Genomic DNA, 16,742 nt, shown 5'->3' with positions numbered 1-16,742 from the left:
GCCGAAGGGCCTGTTTCCACACTGTAAAGTTATCTAATCTAATCTAAACTAAGATTTCAATCTGATATGACATGCAGGGAAGAGGCGAGAGAAGATCAAGTGCTTCCAAGCACATGTACATCTGACTGGCAGCACTGCTACTGCAATTATTAAGGTGATTAGCTCTAGATTAGCCTTTTCACACAAATCATAGAATTTTATCATGTCTATTCATAAAACTATAAATGGAAACGTTGCAGTGAGTAGAAAGAAAATGTACCGACTGAACTGAGCTGAATCAAATCATCACTTGGTGTTAGCTTCTTTACTGGTTTTGGGGATTGTCTTTCTTCTGATGCAACTGGTAATATCAATGTTGCTTCAGCTGTTTGCACGCCATGACCTGGAAGCTTTGTTGGTTTCTTTGCAACTGGAGGTTGCATACTTGGCTGAGGAGATCCACTCTAAGATAAAGTGCACAAGGTAAGCAAGAGTTCAGAATAATGACAGAATACATGCTCCTTGTATGAATTCAATTTAAAGCAGAATTATGATAAAAATGTTTTATTATTTGCCACTAAAAACACATTTCTTAGCATAAAAATCTGATCTGAAGCAGCTTTGTGTAGGGTATAATATATCTACTGAAAAAGTGCAACTTCATTGAAATATTGAAGTAACTAATCTCAAAAAATAGTCTTTGATCTAATAGAGTGTCTCAAAAAACTGAATGGGATGAGATAAAGATTTATACAATTACATAGGTAAGTTATCCAAATACACTCGAATTTTGAAAGTCACTTTCCCTTCAGTTTCCACATTCTTACACAAAACACCACCTCAGGCTGAGTCGTTCCTTTTTGGTAAAGAATATAACACTTGAAAAATGTGTTAGTTTTCCCACCTTCAAAGGAAGCAACCTGATTTTTCTTGACATCTATTAAGACTGGCCACGTAAGATTGACAACTGACCATTTATTGAATGGTGCTTGCATCTGATGGTCCTCTAATAGAAAATATCCATGTCATAGTGCTAATTTCTGAAGGAAAGGATTTGTTTACAATTTTTAAGATGACTTGTAGCTTGGGTTGAGGTTCAGGTTGTAAGTTTGCTCACTGAGCTGGCAGGTTTGCTTTCAGATGTTGCGCCACCATGCTAGGTAACATCAGTGAGCCTCCGGTGAAGCGCTGGTGTCTTAAGACACAAATAGAAAGTGGAACAGAACACCAGCGCTTCACCGGAGGCTCACTGATGTTACCTAGCATGGTGATGAAACATCTGAAAACAAGCCTGCGAGCTCAGCGAGCAAACATACAACCTGAAGGATATTGTTTCTCTGGGAAAGGAGATGGAATTTTTAAATTTAGTAGAATCAAAAATAAGAAGAGCTTAATAGAAAACATTCTACATTGTGGAAGAGAAACAATGTTCAACAAACCTTTTTGAATTCTGAGTACGTATCTAGCAGAGTAAAGAACCACCAGTGGATGTATTATTAAGGACATTTGAATTTTCAAAAGGTATTTCACAAAGTGTTTGATAAAAGGTTGTAGTACAAGATTTGGGTTCATGACATCGCCAGTAATGTACTAAAAATGGAGAGACGGTTGAAGAACAAAGGAGCAAGCAAGATAAATGGGTCATTTTCAGGCTAGCAGGCTGTTACTGTTAGGGTGCTACCAGCAACAGAGCAGAGGTCTCAGCTATTCACCAAGTGGAATTCAAGTCTGTCCCATACTGACAATCTACAAAAAAGACTCTCACCAAGTTCAGTCACATCAGATAATGCCAAAAAGAAATTTAAAAAAATCTTAAAACCAATTAGGGGAAATCAAATTCTGAAAAATCCTTTCCAATCCCCATAACGAAGTGAGCGAGATCCAGGAGAACACAAAAGACTGATGCGGCCAATTTCAGTGAACCAACCCTTTTGAAAATCAAAATATTGGTCTATCGACAGCAACTTCCAGATTGTAGAACCTGCAGTTTAATTTTGAAAGTCTGCAAAAGAACACACGTTGGCAAACCTAAGGGTCAACAAGCTTGAGATTACACATTTCCTAATATCTATTTGCTTTTGTAATTTATACTTTTGCCTCCAGTCCCCTCACACATAACTAGTTCACGTAACTTATCTTGAAGGAATTGATCCCATTTTACCGCGAAGAGCTAAATCATATTCTCTCAAAATCTCAACTTGCTAAATATAAAAAAATCTCAGGGCTTAACATTATTCTAATAGCCAAGGACACACTAATAGCTGGAAGTAATACATAATTTTCCTCCAGACATTTGCGAGATCCTCCTAATACCACTAAGCAAACTTGCATCACAGGATCAAGTGCTTAAATTTGTAAAGGGGTTTCTCAACGTATCCAGTTTTACAAAGGAAAACAGAGGCTTATCAAGTGAAGTAAAGACAGGTTTACAGGGTGTTGAACATCCAAGTGGTCCAAAACAGCATAATTTAATGATGCAGGTGAGAAAATAATGCTTACGGATGGCAAGATTAAAGATAAGATGGATTCCTTATCACTTAATCCTTCGTTTTTTTGCAACATTATTTACACAGGTGATGCTGCAGTGGACTGTGCTGTTATGTTATGCTGTGCAACTTTAGAAACAGTATAAGGCCTTTTTATTCTCAGAGAAAGAGACATCTGTTCAGAAATGAAAAAAAATCCTATTAATGGTTAGGCTGCTTGAAATCATTCCCAGCACAAAGATAGTTGTGGTTTCTGCTGGTCAATCATCTCAGCCCCAGTACATCATTGGCAGAGTATCATACGCCCAACCACCTTCAGCTGCTTCATCAATGATCTTCCATCCATCATGAATCAGAAGTGGGGATGTGCAGTCATCAGTGGACAATGTTCAGCATCATTCATGACACCTCAGTTTGTGAAGCAGTCAGCACAGCAGGATCAGGACAATATCCAATCTTGGGCTAGTATGGCTTAACATTTGTGCCACGTAAGTACCAATACTGACCAAATTTAATGATGCAGGTGAGAAAATAATCCAAGTGGATTATTTAAACAGGAGAATCTAACCATTGCTCCGTGATACTAAATGGTACAATTATCACTTAATCCTTCACTATAAACACCCTTGGGCTTGCAAGTGATCAGAAACTAGATGTCCTATGTAGTGTTTTGTGCAGTACACCAGAACTGCAAAAAGAGGAAGAAGAACACCTATACAATGTATTCACCAAAAACGGATGCCCACGCAATTTCATCAACAGATGCCGAAGGGAAAACAACGGAACAAGCTCATGCCGCAACCTAAAGGACTAGCCACACTACCATACATCAAGAGCATTTCCGAACTGACAGTCAGACTACTGCAACCACTAGGACTCAACAGCACACAAACCAACAACCACTCTCAGACAACAACTCACCAGAACGAAGGACCCGATACCCAGCATGAGCAAAACCAATGTAGTGTACAAAGTCCCATGCAAGGACTGCACAAAACACTACATAGGACAAACAGGAAGACAGCTAACGATCCGCATCCATGAACACCAACTAGCCACGAAACGACATGACCAGCTATCCTTAGTTATAAATGCCAGAGGAAATATCACAGAAGCGCTTCACAGGAGGCTCCCAAGCACTGAGGATGTCACCTAGACAGGGGGCGAAACGTCTGCAACACAAATTCCCAGCTCGGCGAACAGAACCACAACAGTGAGCACCCGAGCTACAAATCTTCTCACAAACTTTGATTAGAAACTAAACAGGACTAGTCATATAAATACCATGTCCTGTAAGAGCAGGTCAGAAATTAAGCCTTCTATGACAAGGAACTCCCCTTTCTCCCCAACACCTTTCCATCAAGTGCAAGGCACAAGTTAGGGGTGTGTTGAAATACTCTCCATTGGTTTGAATGAGTGCCACTCTAACATTCACAACATCCAGACGGAGCAACCCAATTAATTGAAAACCAATCTACCATCTTCAACAATCAATCAATCACTCTCTTCACTACTGACACACAGTAGCAGCAGTGTGTACCATTTAAAAGATATATTGCAGTAACTCTCAATGGCTCCTCTGATAGCATCCTTCAAAGTCAAGAACTCTACCACCTAAAAAGGACAAACAGCAGATACATGGGATTCCTACCATCTGCAAGTGCTACTCCAAGCCACACCCCACTCTGACTTGCAAATATGATCACAGTGTAGATGATAGAATCCCTAGTGTGAAAACCACTCTTCCCATTACTGGGCCTAATAGCACCAAAGGAAGGGTGGGTATGAAAAGTATGAGTGTTGAAAAGAGGATTAGGTCCAGCTGTGATCAGTGAAACAGTTTGGCTTGAATACAAAAGAATAGCCACGTTTGGCAATTTTGTAGAGGTGCTGGCATCACACCCTCATATCAGAGAAGGAAAGGCAGGCAGGCAGGCAGGCAGGAAAGACAGGCAGGCAGGCGGGCAGGCAGGAAAGACAGGCAGGCAGGCGGGCAGGCAGGAAAGACAGGCAGGCAGGCGGGCAAGAAGGAAAGACAGGCAGGCAGGCGGGCAAGAAGGAAAGACAGGCAGGCAGGCGGGCAAGGAGGAAAGACAGGCAGGCAGGCGGGCAGGCAGGAAAGACAGGCAGGCAGGCGGGCAGGCAGGAAAGACAGGCAGGCAGGCGGGCAGGCAGGAAAGACAGGCAGGCAGGCGGGCAGGCAGGAAAGACAGGCAGGCAGGCGGGCAGGCAGGAAAGACAGGCAGGCAGGCGGGCAGGCAGGAAAGACAGGCAGGCAGGCGGGCAGGCAGGAAAGACAGGCAGGCAGGCGGGCAAGAAGGAAAGACAGGCAGGCAGGCGGGCAAGAAGGAAAGACAGGCAGGCAGGCGGGCAAGAAGGAAAGACAGGCAGGCAGGCGGGCAAGAAGGAAAGACAGGCAGGCAGGCGGGCAAGAAGGAAAGACAGGCAGGCAGGCGGGCAAGAAGGAAAGACAGGCAGGCAGGCGGGCAAGAAGGAAAGACAGGCAGGCAGGCGGGCAAGAAGGAAAGACAGGCAGGCAGGCGGGCAAGAAGGAAAGACAGGCAGGCAGGCGGGCAAGAAGGAAAGACAGGCAGGCAGGCGGGCAAGAAGGAAAGACAGGCAGGCAGGCGGGCAAGAAGGAAAGACAGGCAGGCAGGCGGGCAAGAAGGAAAGACAGGCAGGCAGGCGGGCAAGAAGGAAAGACAGGCAGGCAGGCGGGCAAGAAGGAAAGACAGGCAGGCAGGCGGGCAAGAAGGAAAGACAGGCAGGCAGGCGGGCAAGAAGGAAAGACAGGCAGGCAGGCGGGCAAGAAGGAAAGACAGGCAGGCAGGCGGGCAAGAAGGAAAGACAGGCAGGCAGGCGGGCAAGAAGGAAAGACAGGCAGGCAGGCGGGCAAGAAGGAAAGACAGGCAGGCAGGCGGGCAAGAAGGAAAGACAGGCAGGCAGGCGGGCAAGAAGGAAAGACAGGCAGGCAGGCGGGCAAGAAGGAAAGACAGGCAGGCAGGCGGGCAAGAAGGAAAGACAGGCAGGCAGGCGGGCAAGAAGGAAAGACAGGCAGGCAGGCGGGCAAGAAGGAAAGACAGGCAGGCAGGCGGGCAAGAAGGAAAGACAGGCAGGCAGGCGGGCAAGAAGGAAAGACAGGCAGGCAGGCGGGCAAGAAGGAAAGACAGGCAGGCAGGCGGGCAAGAAGGAAAGACAGGCAGGCAGGCGGGCAAGAAGGAAAGACAGGCAGGCAGGCGGGCAAGAAGGAAAGACAGGCAGGCAGGCGGGCAAGAAGGAAAGACAGGCAGGCAGGCGGGCAAGAAGGAAAGACAGGCAGGCAGGCGGGCAAGAAGGAAAGACAGGCAGGCAGGCGGGCAAGAAGGAAAGACAGGCAGGCAGGCGGGCAAGAAGGAAAGACAGGCAGGCAGGCGGGCAAGAAGGAAAGACAGGCAGGCAGGCGGGCAAGAAGGAAAGACAGGCAGGCAGGCGGGCAAGAAGGAAAGACAGGCAGGCAGGCGGGCAAGAAGGAAAGACAGGCAGGCAGGCGGGCAAGAAGGAAAGACAGGCAGGCAGGCGGGCAAGAAGGAAAGACAGGCAGGCAGGCGGGCAAGAAGGAAAGACAGGCAGGCAGGCGGGCAAGAAGGAAAGACAGGCAGGCAGGCGGGCAAGAAGGAAAGACAGGCAGGCAGGCGGGCAAGAAGGAAAGACAGGCAGGCAGGCGGGCAAGAAGGAAAGACAGGCAGGCAGGCGGGCAAGAAGGAAAGACAGGCAGGCAGGCGGGCAAGAAGGAAAGACAGGCAGGCAGGCGGGCAAGAAGGAAAGACAGGCAGGCAGGCGGGCAAGAAGGAAAGACAGGCAGGCAGGCGGGCAAGAAGGAAAGACAGGCAGGCAGGCGGGCAAGAAGGAAAGACAGGCAGGCAGGCGGGCAAGAAGGAAAGACAGGCAGGCAGGCGGGCAAGAAGGAAAGACAGGCAGGCAGGCGGGCAAGAAGGAAAGACAGGCAGGCAGGCGGGCAAGAAGGAAAGACAGGCAGGCAGGCGGGCAAGAAGGAAAGACAGGCAGGCAGGCGGGCAAGAAGGAAAGACAGGCAGGCAGGCGGGCAAGAAGGAAAGACAGGCAGGCAGGCGGGCAAGAAGGAAAGACAGGCAGGCAGGCGGGCAAGAAGGAAAGACAGGCAGGCAGGCGGGCAAGAAGGAAAGACAGGCAGGCAGGCGGGCAAGAAGGAAAGACAGGCAGGCAGGCGGGCAAGAAGGAAAGACAGGCAGGCAGGCGGGCAAGAAGGAAAGACAGGCAGGCAGGCGGGCAAGAAGGAAAGACAGGCAGGCAGGCGGGCAAGAAGGAAAGACAGGCAGGCAGGCGGGCAAGAAGGAAAGACAGGCAGGCAGGCGGGCAAGAAGGAAAGACAGGCAGGCAGGCGGGCAAGAAGGAAAGACAGGCAGGCAGGCGGGCAAGAAGGAAAGACAGGCAGGCAGGCGGGCAAGAAGGAAAGACAGGCAGGCAGGCGGGCAAGAAGGAAAGACAGGCAGGCAGGCGGGCAAGAAGGAAAGACAGGCAGGCAGGCGGGCAAGAAGGAAAGACAGGCAGGCAGGCGGGCAAGAAGGAAAGACAGGCAGGCAGGCGGGCAAGAAGGAAAGACAGGCAGGCAGGCGGGCAAGAAGGAAAGACAGGCAGGCAGGCGGGCAAGAAGGAAAGACAGGCAGGCAGGCGGGCAAGAAGGAAAGACAGGCAGGCAGGCGGGCAAGAAGGAAAGACAGGCAGGCAGGCGGGCAAGAAAAGGCAGGCAGGCAGGCAAGTAGGAAAGACAGGCAGGCAGGCAAGTAGGAAAGACAGGCAGGCAGGCAAGTAGGAAAGACAGGCAGGCAGGCAAGTAGGAAAGACAGGCAGGCAGGCAAGTAGGAAAGACAGGCAGGCAGGCAAGTAGGAAAGACAGGCAGGCAGGCAAGTAGGAAAGACAGGCCGGCAGGCAAGAAGGAAAGACAGGCAGGCAGGCAAGTAGGAAAGGCAGGCAGGCAGGCAAGTAGGAAAGACAGGCAGGCAGGCAAGTAGAAAAGGCAGGCAGGCAGGCAAGTAGGAAAGGCAGGCAGGCAGGCAAGTAGGAAAGACAGGCAGGCAGGCAAGTAGGAAAGACAGGCAGGCAGGCAAGAAGGAAAGGCAGGCAGGCAGGCAAGAAGGAAAGACAGGCAGGAAGGAAATTCCTTGTTCCGCATGTTTGAATGTAAGCAATACCTCAACCTCTGTTACCTCCTCGTCCTCCTCAATTGCCGGAGTGACTAGTCTGGATGCAGTTTCAAGTGTTTCAACAATGCTGTGATCTCCAGAAGCTTCTTCCACTCCTGGTATTGTTGGGAATCCTAAGGGAAGACCAAGTAAGAGTTTAAAGCCAACACCATTTAACTACTTTAAAAATCTTCCCCTGATTATTGATGGCAATTTTAACACGTTTATATTATATATAATTTCAAGTGTTAAAGCAGCCAGGCGAAGCACCCAAAATGAAAACAAAAATGCTGGAAATCACAGTGGGTCAGACAGCATCCATGAATAGAGCACAAGCTAATATTTCAACTCTAGGTAGCTTCATCATTCATCTCTCCATGGATGCTGTCTGACCCGCTGTGATTGCCAGCAATATTTGTTTTCAGTTAAGATTCCAGCATCTGCAGTAGTTTCCTAAGTATACAAGACTCTGAGTTCCTTTCCTGTGATAAATTAAAATTGGGTTGTGCTAATTTATGATGGTAACTGCAATTAATACAGCTCATCTCACAAACATACTGACTAACTATTCAATTATGATAGAAGCCATGGCTTCATAGCAAGTTTATTGAGGCAGTGATTGATGTTTGGGTTAGTATTTTGGAAACTTCAATTGCAAAGAGACTAAGATACAGGAGCAGAATTAGGCCATTCAGCCCATTGTCTCCTCTCCACCATTTGATCATGTCTTGAATCTGTCTTGGCTAACAATACTAAAACAGCACTGTTGAAGTCAATAGAACTGAAAAACAGGCTAAGAACCAGAACAATGCTGTCAGTTTGCACTTTTATGCTACTCTTGCAGCTATTTCATAGTCTCTACTTTCTAATAGTATTATTGCAAACTACTAAGTCACTGCTTACAAAGTTTTAAATGTCGTCGCTTTATTGAGCAAAATGTGTAACATGTACACCAAGCAGAAATCAATTTACTGAAACGGTTAAATAGAATGTAAAACAAAAATAAATAACCCACCATAGTGAAGTAGAATCTTGCGACATTTGTTAGTTCTGGTAGACTAAAATATTGTACATAATTATATTCATGTAAATTTTCCATTGCATATAAAGATAAATCGTGATAGCACAAATGCACTAAGTTAAAGCAGTGCGGATGATATTTAAAACACATTGATTTTTATGAATATACAAATATTTTCGTAATTACTTACCTGGCGGTATAGGAAGATCTGAAAAATCCACTTTCCTTCCAGCTTTGTGAGCTCTAATTGCATCTTGATATTGCTTTAAAATTAACAAAAAGAAATCTTATCCTTACTCAAATAAAAAATAACCCATTTTTATGTGTAATGCTGTGCATTTGGACATGTGTCATAAAGAAAAATAATCCTAAGGGAACTACAGGTTGCCAGTGCTAATACTTACTCCACGAACCTTGGGGCTCACTGATTTTGTTCTAAATACGGTGTTGTTCTTTAGCAACTCTTGTACAAAGTTCCCAAACTTCAAATAGTCTTTGAAAATCTTTTTGCACCTCTTTTGCATGGGACACAAGGAAAAGACTGTTGATGGCCTCTACCAACTTTCTCTTTCATAGCATTCTTTCTTGACATCAGTTACAATCAGAGGTCCTCTTAAGTTTCTTATTGTTTTTCTTGAGCTCCATGATACTGTCATGAAAAGGCCTTGTTAGCTGGAAGACCCAAAACATTTGATTGAACTTAAGAGCACGTTTCTGAAAAGCTCAGTTTCAGGATTTTTCAGGGTGACCTTAGGAAATAAGGAGAGGTAGATAGTATGACCCATCAAGGACTGTTCTGCCTTTCTGCCTCAACACTATTACCTGCTCCCTTAATTTCTCGAGGCCAAATCTTATTCAGCTAGCCTCCAACACCTTCAATGATGAAGCACCCACAACCTTCTCGTGTAGAAGAGGGTTAGGGTTAAAACCACAATTCTCTGAAAGAAGAAATCATTTCTCATCTCAGTCCTAAACGATCAAATCTTCATCTTCAGACTGTGTCCCCAAGTTCTAGATTTCTCAGCCACAAGAATCAATCAATCTTTTAGCAACGACCTTGTGAACCCACTTCAGAATCTTGTATGATTTATTAAGAACATTCATTCTTCTAAACTCAAGAGAATGTAGGCCCAATTTACTTGTCTCTTGTCACAGGAAAACCCTTTCAACCCAGGAACCAATCTAGTGGATCTATGGTGTAAACCGTAACCTACTGAAATTTTACAAGTTAATATTCTCATTTTAGTTCAGAGGCTTACACTCTGTATCAACAATTCAAGTCTCCCTAATGAGTGTGTGTGTTTTTAAAAATTTGTTCACAGGATATGGCCTAGTCAGCATTTATTGCCCATCCCATTTAAGAGTCAAGAGACATCCTTGAGAGTTTGGAGAAAATTATAAGCTAGGCAAGAGAAGGACAGCAGTTTTCCTTTCCTGAAGGACATTACTGAACCAGATGGGTTTTCAATGACAATCGGTAGTAGTTATAGGATTGCCATTAGGCTAGTTTATTTTAAAATCCCAGATTTTTATTTAATTCAAATTTCAACACCTACCATGATGGGATTCAAACACATGTCTCCAGAACATTAATCTGTTCTGGATTATTAGTCCAGCAACATACCACATATCACTACGCCACTCCCTTCCCTGAGAAAATCAACTCATACAGGATGTTTTTTCGCTGTAATGAAGTAACTCACATTTAGAATTATTTTTACTAAAACTGTTACGAGACATCTCTGAAGCTGAGAGTTTGAACCCAGACAGACATTCATGTTTAGATATGGGAACACTGTAACGCAAGACTCCTAGAAATTATTTTAAAATCAAACCATTCTGATCAGTTGAGCACACCTCTGGGTCAGGTGGGACTTAAACCTGTACATTTTAGCCAAAGGTATATACAATATCAGTACCACAAGAGTGCACATGCACATATTTATTCAAAATGCAAAATGTCACTTGCATACAGAAACTTATGGCCAGGCTTGGGGCTTGTCGGAGAGTCAGAATGGACAGAATAATCAGTTTTCCCCGACCAATCTCCAAACAGTGGACAGACTGTCATAAGCTAGCTACCTACCTACCATCTTGGGCACATTTCCTTGCTACCCACATGATCGGTTTTGGAGTGGCAGAATCTGCCTTTTAGGGGCTTACTGATTGGCCAGTTATATGCCAGCAGCCTATCAAATTTTCTGATCAGCTTACAGCTAAGTTCTCTGTTCTGTCTTCATAAAGGTCAGGAGACAATCTCATCTCCACAACTTCTTTGTTCCCAAGCAACCAAACCATGTGTCCTATTTATTACAATTAACTTTAATATCATCAATTTAACACAACATTAACTACACCATCAAGATGTAGGTCTTTATCGGTTTAATTCAGTATACTTGCATCACTTTAATCACATCACACGCTTAAAATCAAGATAACCATATCTTAGGAATTAAAGATTCTTTAACCTTCAATTGTTGCAAACAAATTTCATGCCAGTCCTAAGAGTTAAAGGATCAGTTGAACTCCACATTCAGATTTAACACGTTCCATCCCTTCTACAGGCACATATTTCTTCATCTTAGTTATTATTTATGCACATCACTTCCCCATTCACCAGGGGTCACTTGATTCACAAGACAATGGGGAGATCGCTCACCATGGCTTCAAGGCAATACCCTTCACTAGATATGAAAATCAAAATTGTATACAGTACTCCAGTTAAGGGACTCATTAGATATAAAATTAAGGTTGGAAAGGGAACCACTGAGCAAATTTCAGAAAGATAAGGTTTATCCCAACAGTAATCATGAATATCAAAATCAACACTCATCATTGCATTCTGCCTGCCATCCCCCAACCCCTCATTTCCACCGTCATGCATTGTCCATCCTTCCTCCAGCCCTCATATGGACACAACCACGTGTGCAGGCTCCACCTCAACCAACTTCCCGGCACACAGCCTCTTCTCTCATCACTATAAAAGAGATACCTTTCGCCAAAATGAATAACCTCATGATTTTACACATTATATTCTATATGCAACGTCGCTGCCCATTTATAAAGCCTGACCAAATCCTGCCAAAGCTACTTTACATATTCTTTACTCTTCACAAATTCACACTTATCTTTGCATCACCTGCAATTTTGGAAATATTACATTTGGTCCCTGACTCTAGATATTTTAATCAACCTATTCAGATGTGTTATGATACATCTCTAGTGTAGGTGAGTCTTGATCCCCAACATTCTGGCCCAGAGGTAGAAACACTGTGCCAGAAGAGCCCTTCCCAACTCCAAATCATTGACAGATGACATGGACAGTTGGTGCCCCAAGCACTGATGCTTGCAGTCCCCCCTTAGACACAGTCTGTCAGTTTGAGAATTTATTCCTATACTTTTCTGTCTGATAGCCAATCCTTATACTATGCAAACATATTTCTTCCGATACATCCTTAAAATACCCCAAAGTTTGTCAAGCACTACGATCCATTCATGTATTTATGCTAACTATGCTAAATTAAAAGATTCTTATGCAAAAATCCATTTATTATTTCCTTTATGATATATTCTAGCATTTTCCTTACTATTGATGCAAGGCTGACAGGTTTGTCGTTCTTTTGTCTTTTCCCCAGCTCTTTGATTCAAATAGTGGGGTGACATTTGCAAGCTTCCAATTTTCAGGAATCATCCCAGAATCTAAGGAATTTGAAGATGCGCTTCAACACATGACTATCCCTATAGCCACCTCTTTCAAAACTCTGGAATGTAGACTGCCAAGCTCTTAGAAACCTTTCAACCCAATAATTTCTCTAGTACAACCTTCTTACTAATACTAATTTCCTTGACCTCCACATTCTTCATAACCATTTGGTTCTCTAATTCTTGAAGATTTCTTGCATCTTCCTCAGTGAAAACAGGCATAAAGAAATTACTTGATTTCTGCCATTTTTCTATTCCCATTATATATTCTAACTCCACCTTTCAGAGGGTCCACATCCAACTCAACCGCATTCCCTCTTACATACCATAGAAGATTTTTCAGTTGACTTTTTTTGATAGATTATATTTATGCTCTTTTCTTCCTTTTCTCATCAGCTTCTTGGCCCGCCATTGCTGTATTCTAAAAACCTTTTCAAGCCTCAAGTTTATTATCCAATGCTGTCTGCTTCATTGGTCTTTCCTTTTAATGTTGTACAATCCTTAACTTTGTCAGCTACAGTTGACTGATCTTTTTAAGAGTTGCGCATCTTGAAGGAACATCTAGTTGCTGTAAGCCATGTAATAGCTCTTCAAAGAACTTTAAAGAATGGGAGATTGAGGGGGGACCTGATTGAGATCTACAAGATCATGAAGGGTATAGACACGGTCGATAGAGAAACTTTTTCCACAAGATGAAGGATTCAATAACGAGAGGTCACACTTTCAAGGTGAGAGGTGAAAAGTTTAAGGTGGCAAGTACTTGACACAGAGGCTGGTAGGTGCCTGGAACGCATTGTCAGCAGACGTAGTAGAGGCAGGTAGATTCATTTATGATGTGAGGGGACAGATGCATGAGTAGGTGGGGAGCAGAGGGATACAGGTGCTTAGGAGTTGGGCAACAAGTTTAGACAGTGGATTTGGATCGGCTCAGGTTTGGAGGGCCGAAGGGCCTGTTCCTGGGCTGTAAATTTTCTTTCTTCTTGGTTTAGAACCTTGACCATGATTTTTAATGTATTTTCCCAATGCATATTAAGTGACTTATGCCGCATGCTTTTAGAATTTCCCAACACCCTTGCTTCAGATGTTTCCACTTCACTTTCAAACTTAAATGTGAAATTCTGTCATATTCTAGTCACTCGTTCCTAAAAGGTTCTCATACAACAAGATTATTAACTAGCTCTTTTTCATGCCATAATATCAGGTCTAAAATAGCCTGCCAGTCAGTTAGAGAGTCACAGAGATCTACAGCATGGAAACAACTCTCCATGCCAACCAGATATCCCAACCCAATCTAGTCCCACTTGCCAGCACCTGGCCCATATCCCTCTAAACCCTTTCTATTCAAAACCCCTATCCAGATGCCTCTTAAATGTTGCAATTGTACCAGCCTCCATCACTTCCTCTGGCAGCTCATTCCATACGTGCACCACCCTCTGCATGAAAAAGTTGCCCCTTAGGTCCCTTTTAAATCTTTCCCCTCTCACCCTAAACCTATGCCCTCTAGTTCTGGACTCCCCCCACCCCAGGAGAAAGACTGTCTATTTATCCGATTCATACCCGTCATAATTTTATAAATCTCTATAAGGTCACGCCTCAGGCTCCGACACTTTCAAGTTTCACAACATTCTTCTGAGAGGAAGGACACCAGAATTGCATGTAATATGCTAAACGTGGCCTAAACAATGTCCTGTACAGCCGCAACATGACCTCCCAACTCCTATACTCAATACTCTGACCAATAAAAGGAAAGAACACCAAACACCTTCCTCACTATCCTATCTACCTGCAATGCTACTTTCAAGGAGCTATGAACCTGCACTCCAAGGTCTTTGTTCAGCAACACTCCCCAGGACCTTACCATTAAGTATTTAAGTGCTGCTCTGATTTGCTTTCCCAAGATGCAGCACCTCACATTTATCTAAATTAAACTCCATCTGCCACTCTTCAGCCCATTGGCCCATCTGATCAAGACCCTTATGTAATCGGAGGTAACGTTCTTCGCTGTCCACTATACCTCCAATTTTGGTGTCATCTGCAAACTTACTAACTATACCTATGTTCACATCCAAATCATTTTATTTAAATGACGATTAGTTGAACCAGCACAGATCCTTGTGGCACTCCACTGGTCACAAGCCTCCAGTCTGAAAAACAACTCTCCACCACCACCCTGACTTCTACCTTTGAGCCAGTTCTGTATCCAAGTGGCTAGTTCTCCCTGTATTCCATGAGATCTAACCTTGTTAATCAGTCACCCATGGAGAACCTTGTCGAATGCCTGAATGAAGTCCAATTAGATCGTATCCATTGCTGTGAGCTCAATCCTCTTTGTTACTTCTTCAAAAAAACCTCAATCAAGTTCACGAGACATGACTTCCCACGCACAAAGCCATGTTGACTATCCCTAATCAGTCTTTGTCTTTCCAAATACATGTACATCCTGTCCCTCAGGATTCCCTCCAACAACTTGCCACCATTGACGTCAGACTCACCTGTCTACAATTCCCTGACTTGTCCTCACCACCTTTCTTAAATAGTGGTACCACGTTAGCTAACCTCCAGTCTTCTGGAACCTCACCTGTGACTATCGATGATACAAATATCTCAGCAAGGAGCCCAGCAATCACTTCCCCAGCTTCCCACAGAGTTCTAGGGTACACCTGATCAGGTCCTGAGGACTTATCCACCTTTATGCATTTCAGGACATCCAGAACTTCCTCCTCTGTATTATGGACATTTTTCAAGTGGTCACCATCTATTTCCCTACATTCTGTATCTTCCACGTCCTTCTCCACAGTAAACACTGATGCAAAATACTCGTTTAAAATCTCCCCCATCTCCTGGGGTTCCACACAAAAGCCGCCTTGCTGATCTTTGAAGGCCTTATTCTTTCCCTGGTTACCATTTTGTCTTGAAGATATTTATAAAATCCCTTTGGATTCTCCTTAATCCTATTTGCCAAAGCTGTCTCATGTCCCCTTTTTGCCGTCCGGATTTCCCTCTTAAGTATACTCTTACTGGATTGAAAGCAGCTGAAGGATCAAGAGAAAGGGGGGCACTTTAAAGTGAAAGGCAGGAAATTGAGGGATATAAGAAAATATTTTTCACCTAGAGAATGTGGGGATCTAGAATACACAGCCTAGGAGAATAATTAAGACAGGAAAGCGTACACAAGGGCCAGGCAGCGAAGAACAGAACGGGCCTTGGAGGAATTTTGGGCGAGTAGGACCAATCTTAAACGAGGAATCAAGCGGGCTAAAAGGGGTAATGAAATAACTTTAGCGAGCAGAATTAAAGAGAATCCAAAGCCCTTTTATTCATATGTAAAGAGGAGGGTAACTAGAGAAAGGGGTGGACCGCTAAAGGATAAGGAAGGAAGCTTGTGTATCAAACCTGAGAAAGTGGACGAGATTCTCAATGATTTCTTTGCATCGGTGTTCATGGAGGAGAGGGACATGATGCATGTTGAGATTATTCTGGACCATGTTGACATAAGGAGGGAAGATGTGTGGTGTAGGCTAAAGGATATTAAGGTGGACAAATCCCTAGGTCAGGATCTATTCCAGGTTGCTGAGGGAGACAAGAGGGGAAATAGCTGGGGCCCTGACAGATAGCTTTGTAGCATCCTTAAACACAGCAGACGTGCTGGAGGAATGGAGGGTTGCTAATATTGTCCCCCTGTTCACAGAGGGTAGTAGGGATATTCCAATGAACCTGACATCAGTGGTGGGAAAGGTGCTGGAAAAGGTTATGAGGGATAAAATCTGTTTATATTTGGAAAAGAATGGGCTTATCAGTGATGGGCAACATGGTTTTGAGCGGGGGAAATCACGCCTTACCAACTTAATAGAGCTCTTTCAGGAAGTGACCAAGATGATAGATGAAGGAAGGGCTGTAGATGTCACATATGGAGGAACCTCGATTATCCGAATACCAATTATCTGAAAATCGGATTTTCTGAATGAGATCTCAAAGTCCCGATGGAAACATTACATCAAAGGTCTGTTTCCAATAGTGACTGGGTCTTTTGTTTACCGTGATTAAACAGGCACCGTCTCCAAATGGCTGACTGCCCGCCCTCTCTCGCTCTCCCCACACTTTCCCTGGAGTTCTACACAGGAGTGTACCCTAAAACCCCCTTCCCCAGATAATCTCTCCAACATTGTCCTGTATAGGGCAAAGGTGGAACCTGTCAAAAAGTTGTAGTAAAAAGTTGTGCATGCGCGCGCACTATTTGGAGACTCACCCCACAAAGGCAACAACAGCAGTCTCCTTGTTGGTGTACAGTCCGGCTGCCCCAGAGAGGGGGTGGGGGATGGATGGGGATGGTGGTGGTATTGGACTGGGTTGGGTGG

General features: G+C 44.5%; 1 protein-coding gene across 3 annotated transcripts in view; it reads right to left on the bottom strand.

Moving 5' to 3' along the window:
- Positions 1-16,742, bottom strand: part of cc2d1b (coiled-coil and C2 domain containing 1B) — a 72,335-nt gene that overhangs the window by 27,662 nt on the left and 27,931 nt on the right. For 2 of the 3 annotated variants that reach the window (XM_043699192.1, XM_043699193.1), the window contains exons 11-13: positions 8,876-8,948; positions 7,674-7,798; positions 260-443 (exon numbers count right to left, since the gene is read on the bottom strand). In XM_043699192.1, coding sequence (XP_043555127.1) covers positions 260-443; positions 7,674-7,798; positions 8,876-8,948 — 382 coding nt within the window. The remainder of the gene's footprint in view (positions 1-259; positions 444-7,673; positions 7,799-8,875; positions 8,949-16,742) is intronic. The other variant, XM_043699196.1, reaches the window with a different exon arrangement.

The sequence above is a fragment of the Chiloscyllium plagiosum genome, chromosome 11 (genome assembly GCF_004010195.1).
Source record: "Chiloscyllium plagiosum isolate BGI_BamShark_2017 chromosome 11, ASM401019v2, whole genome shotgun sequence".
Classification (NCBI taxonomy): Eukaryota; Metazoa; Chordata; class Chondrichthyes; order Orectolobiformes; family Hemiscylliidae; genus Chiloscyllium; species Chiloscyllium plagiosum.
Note: the sequence above shows the minus strand (reverse complement) of the source record. Positions and strands in the feature narration are given on the sequence as shown.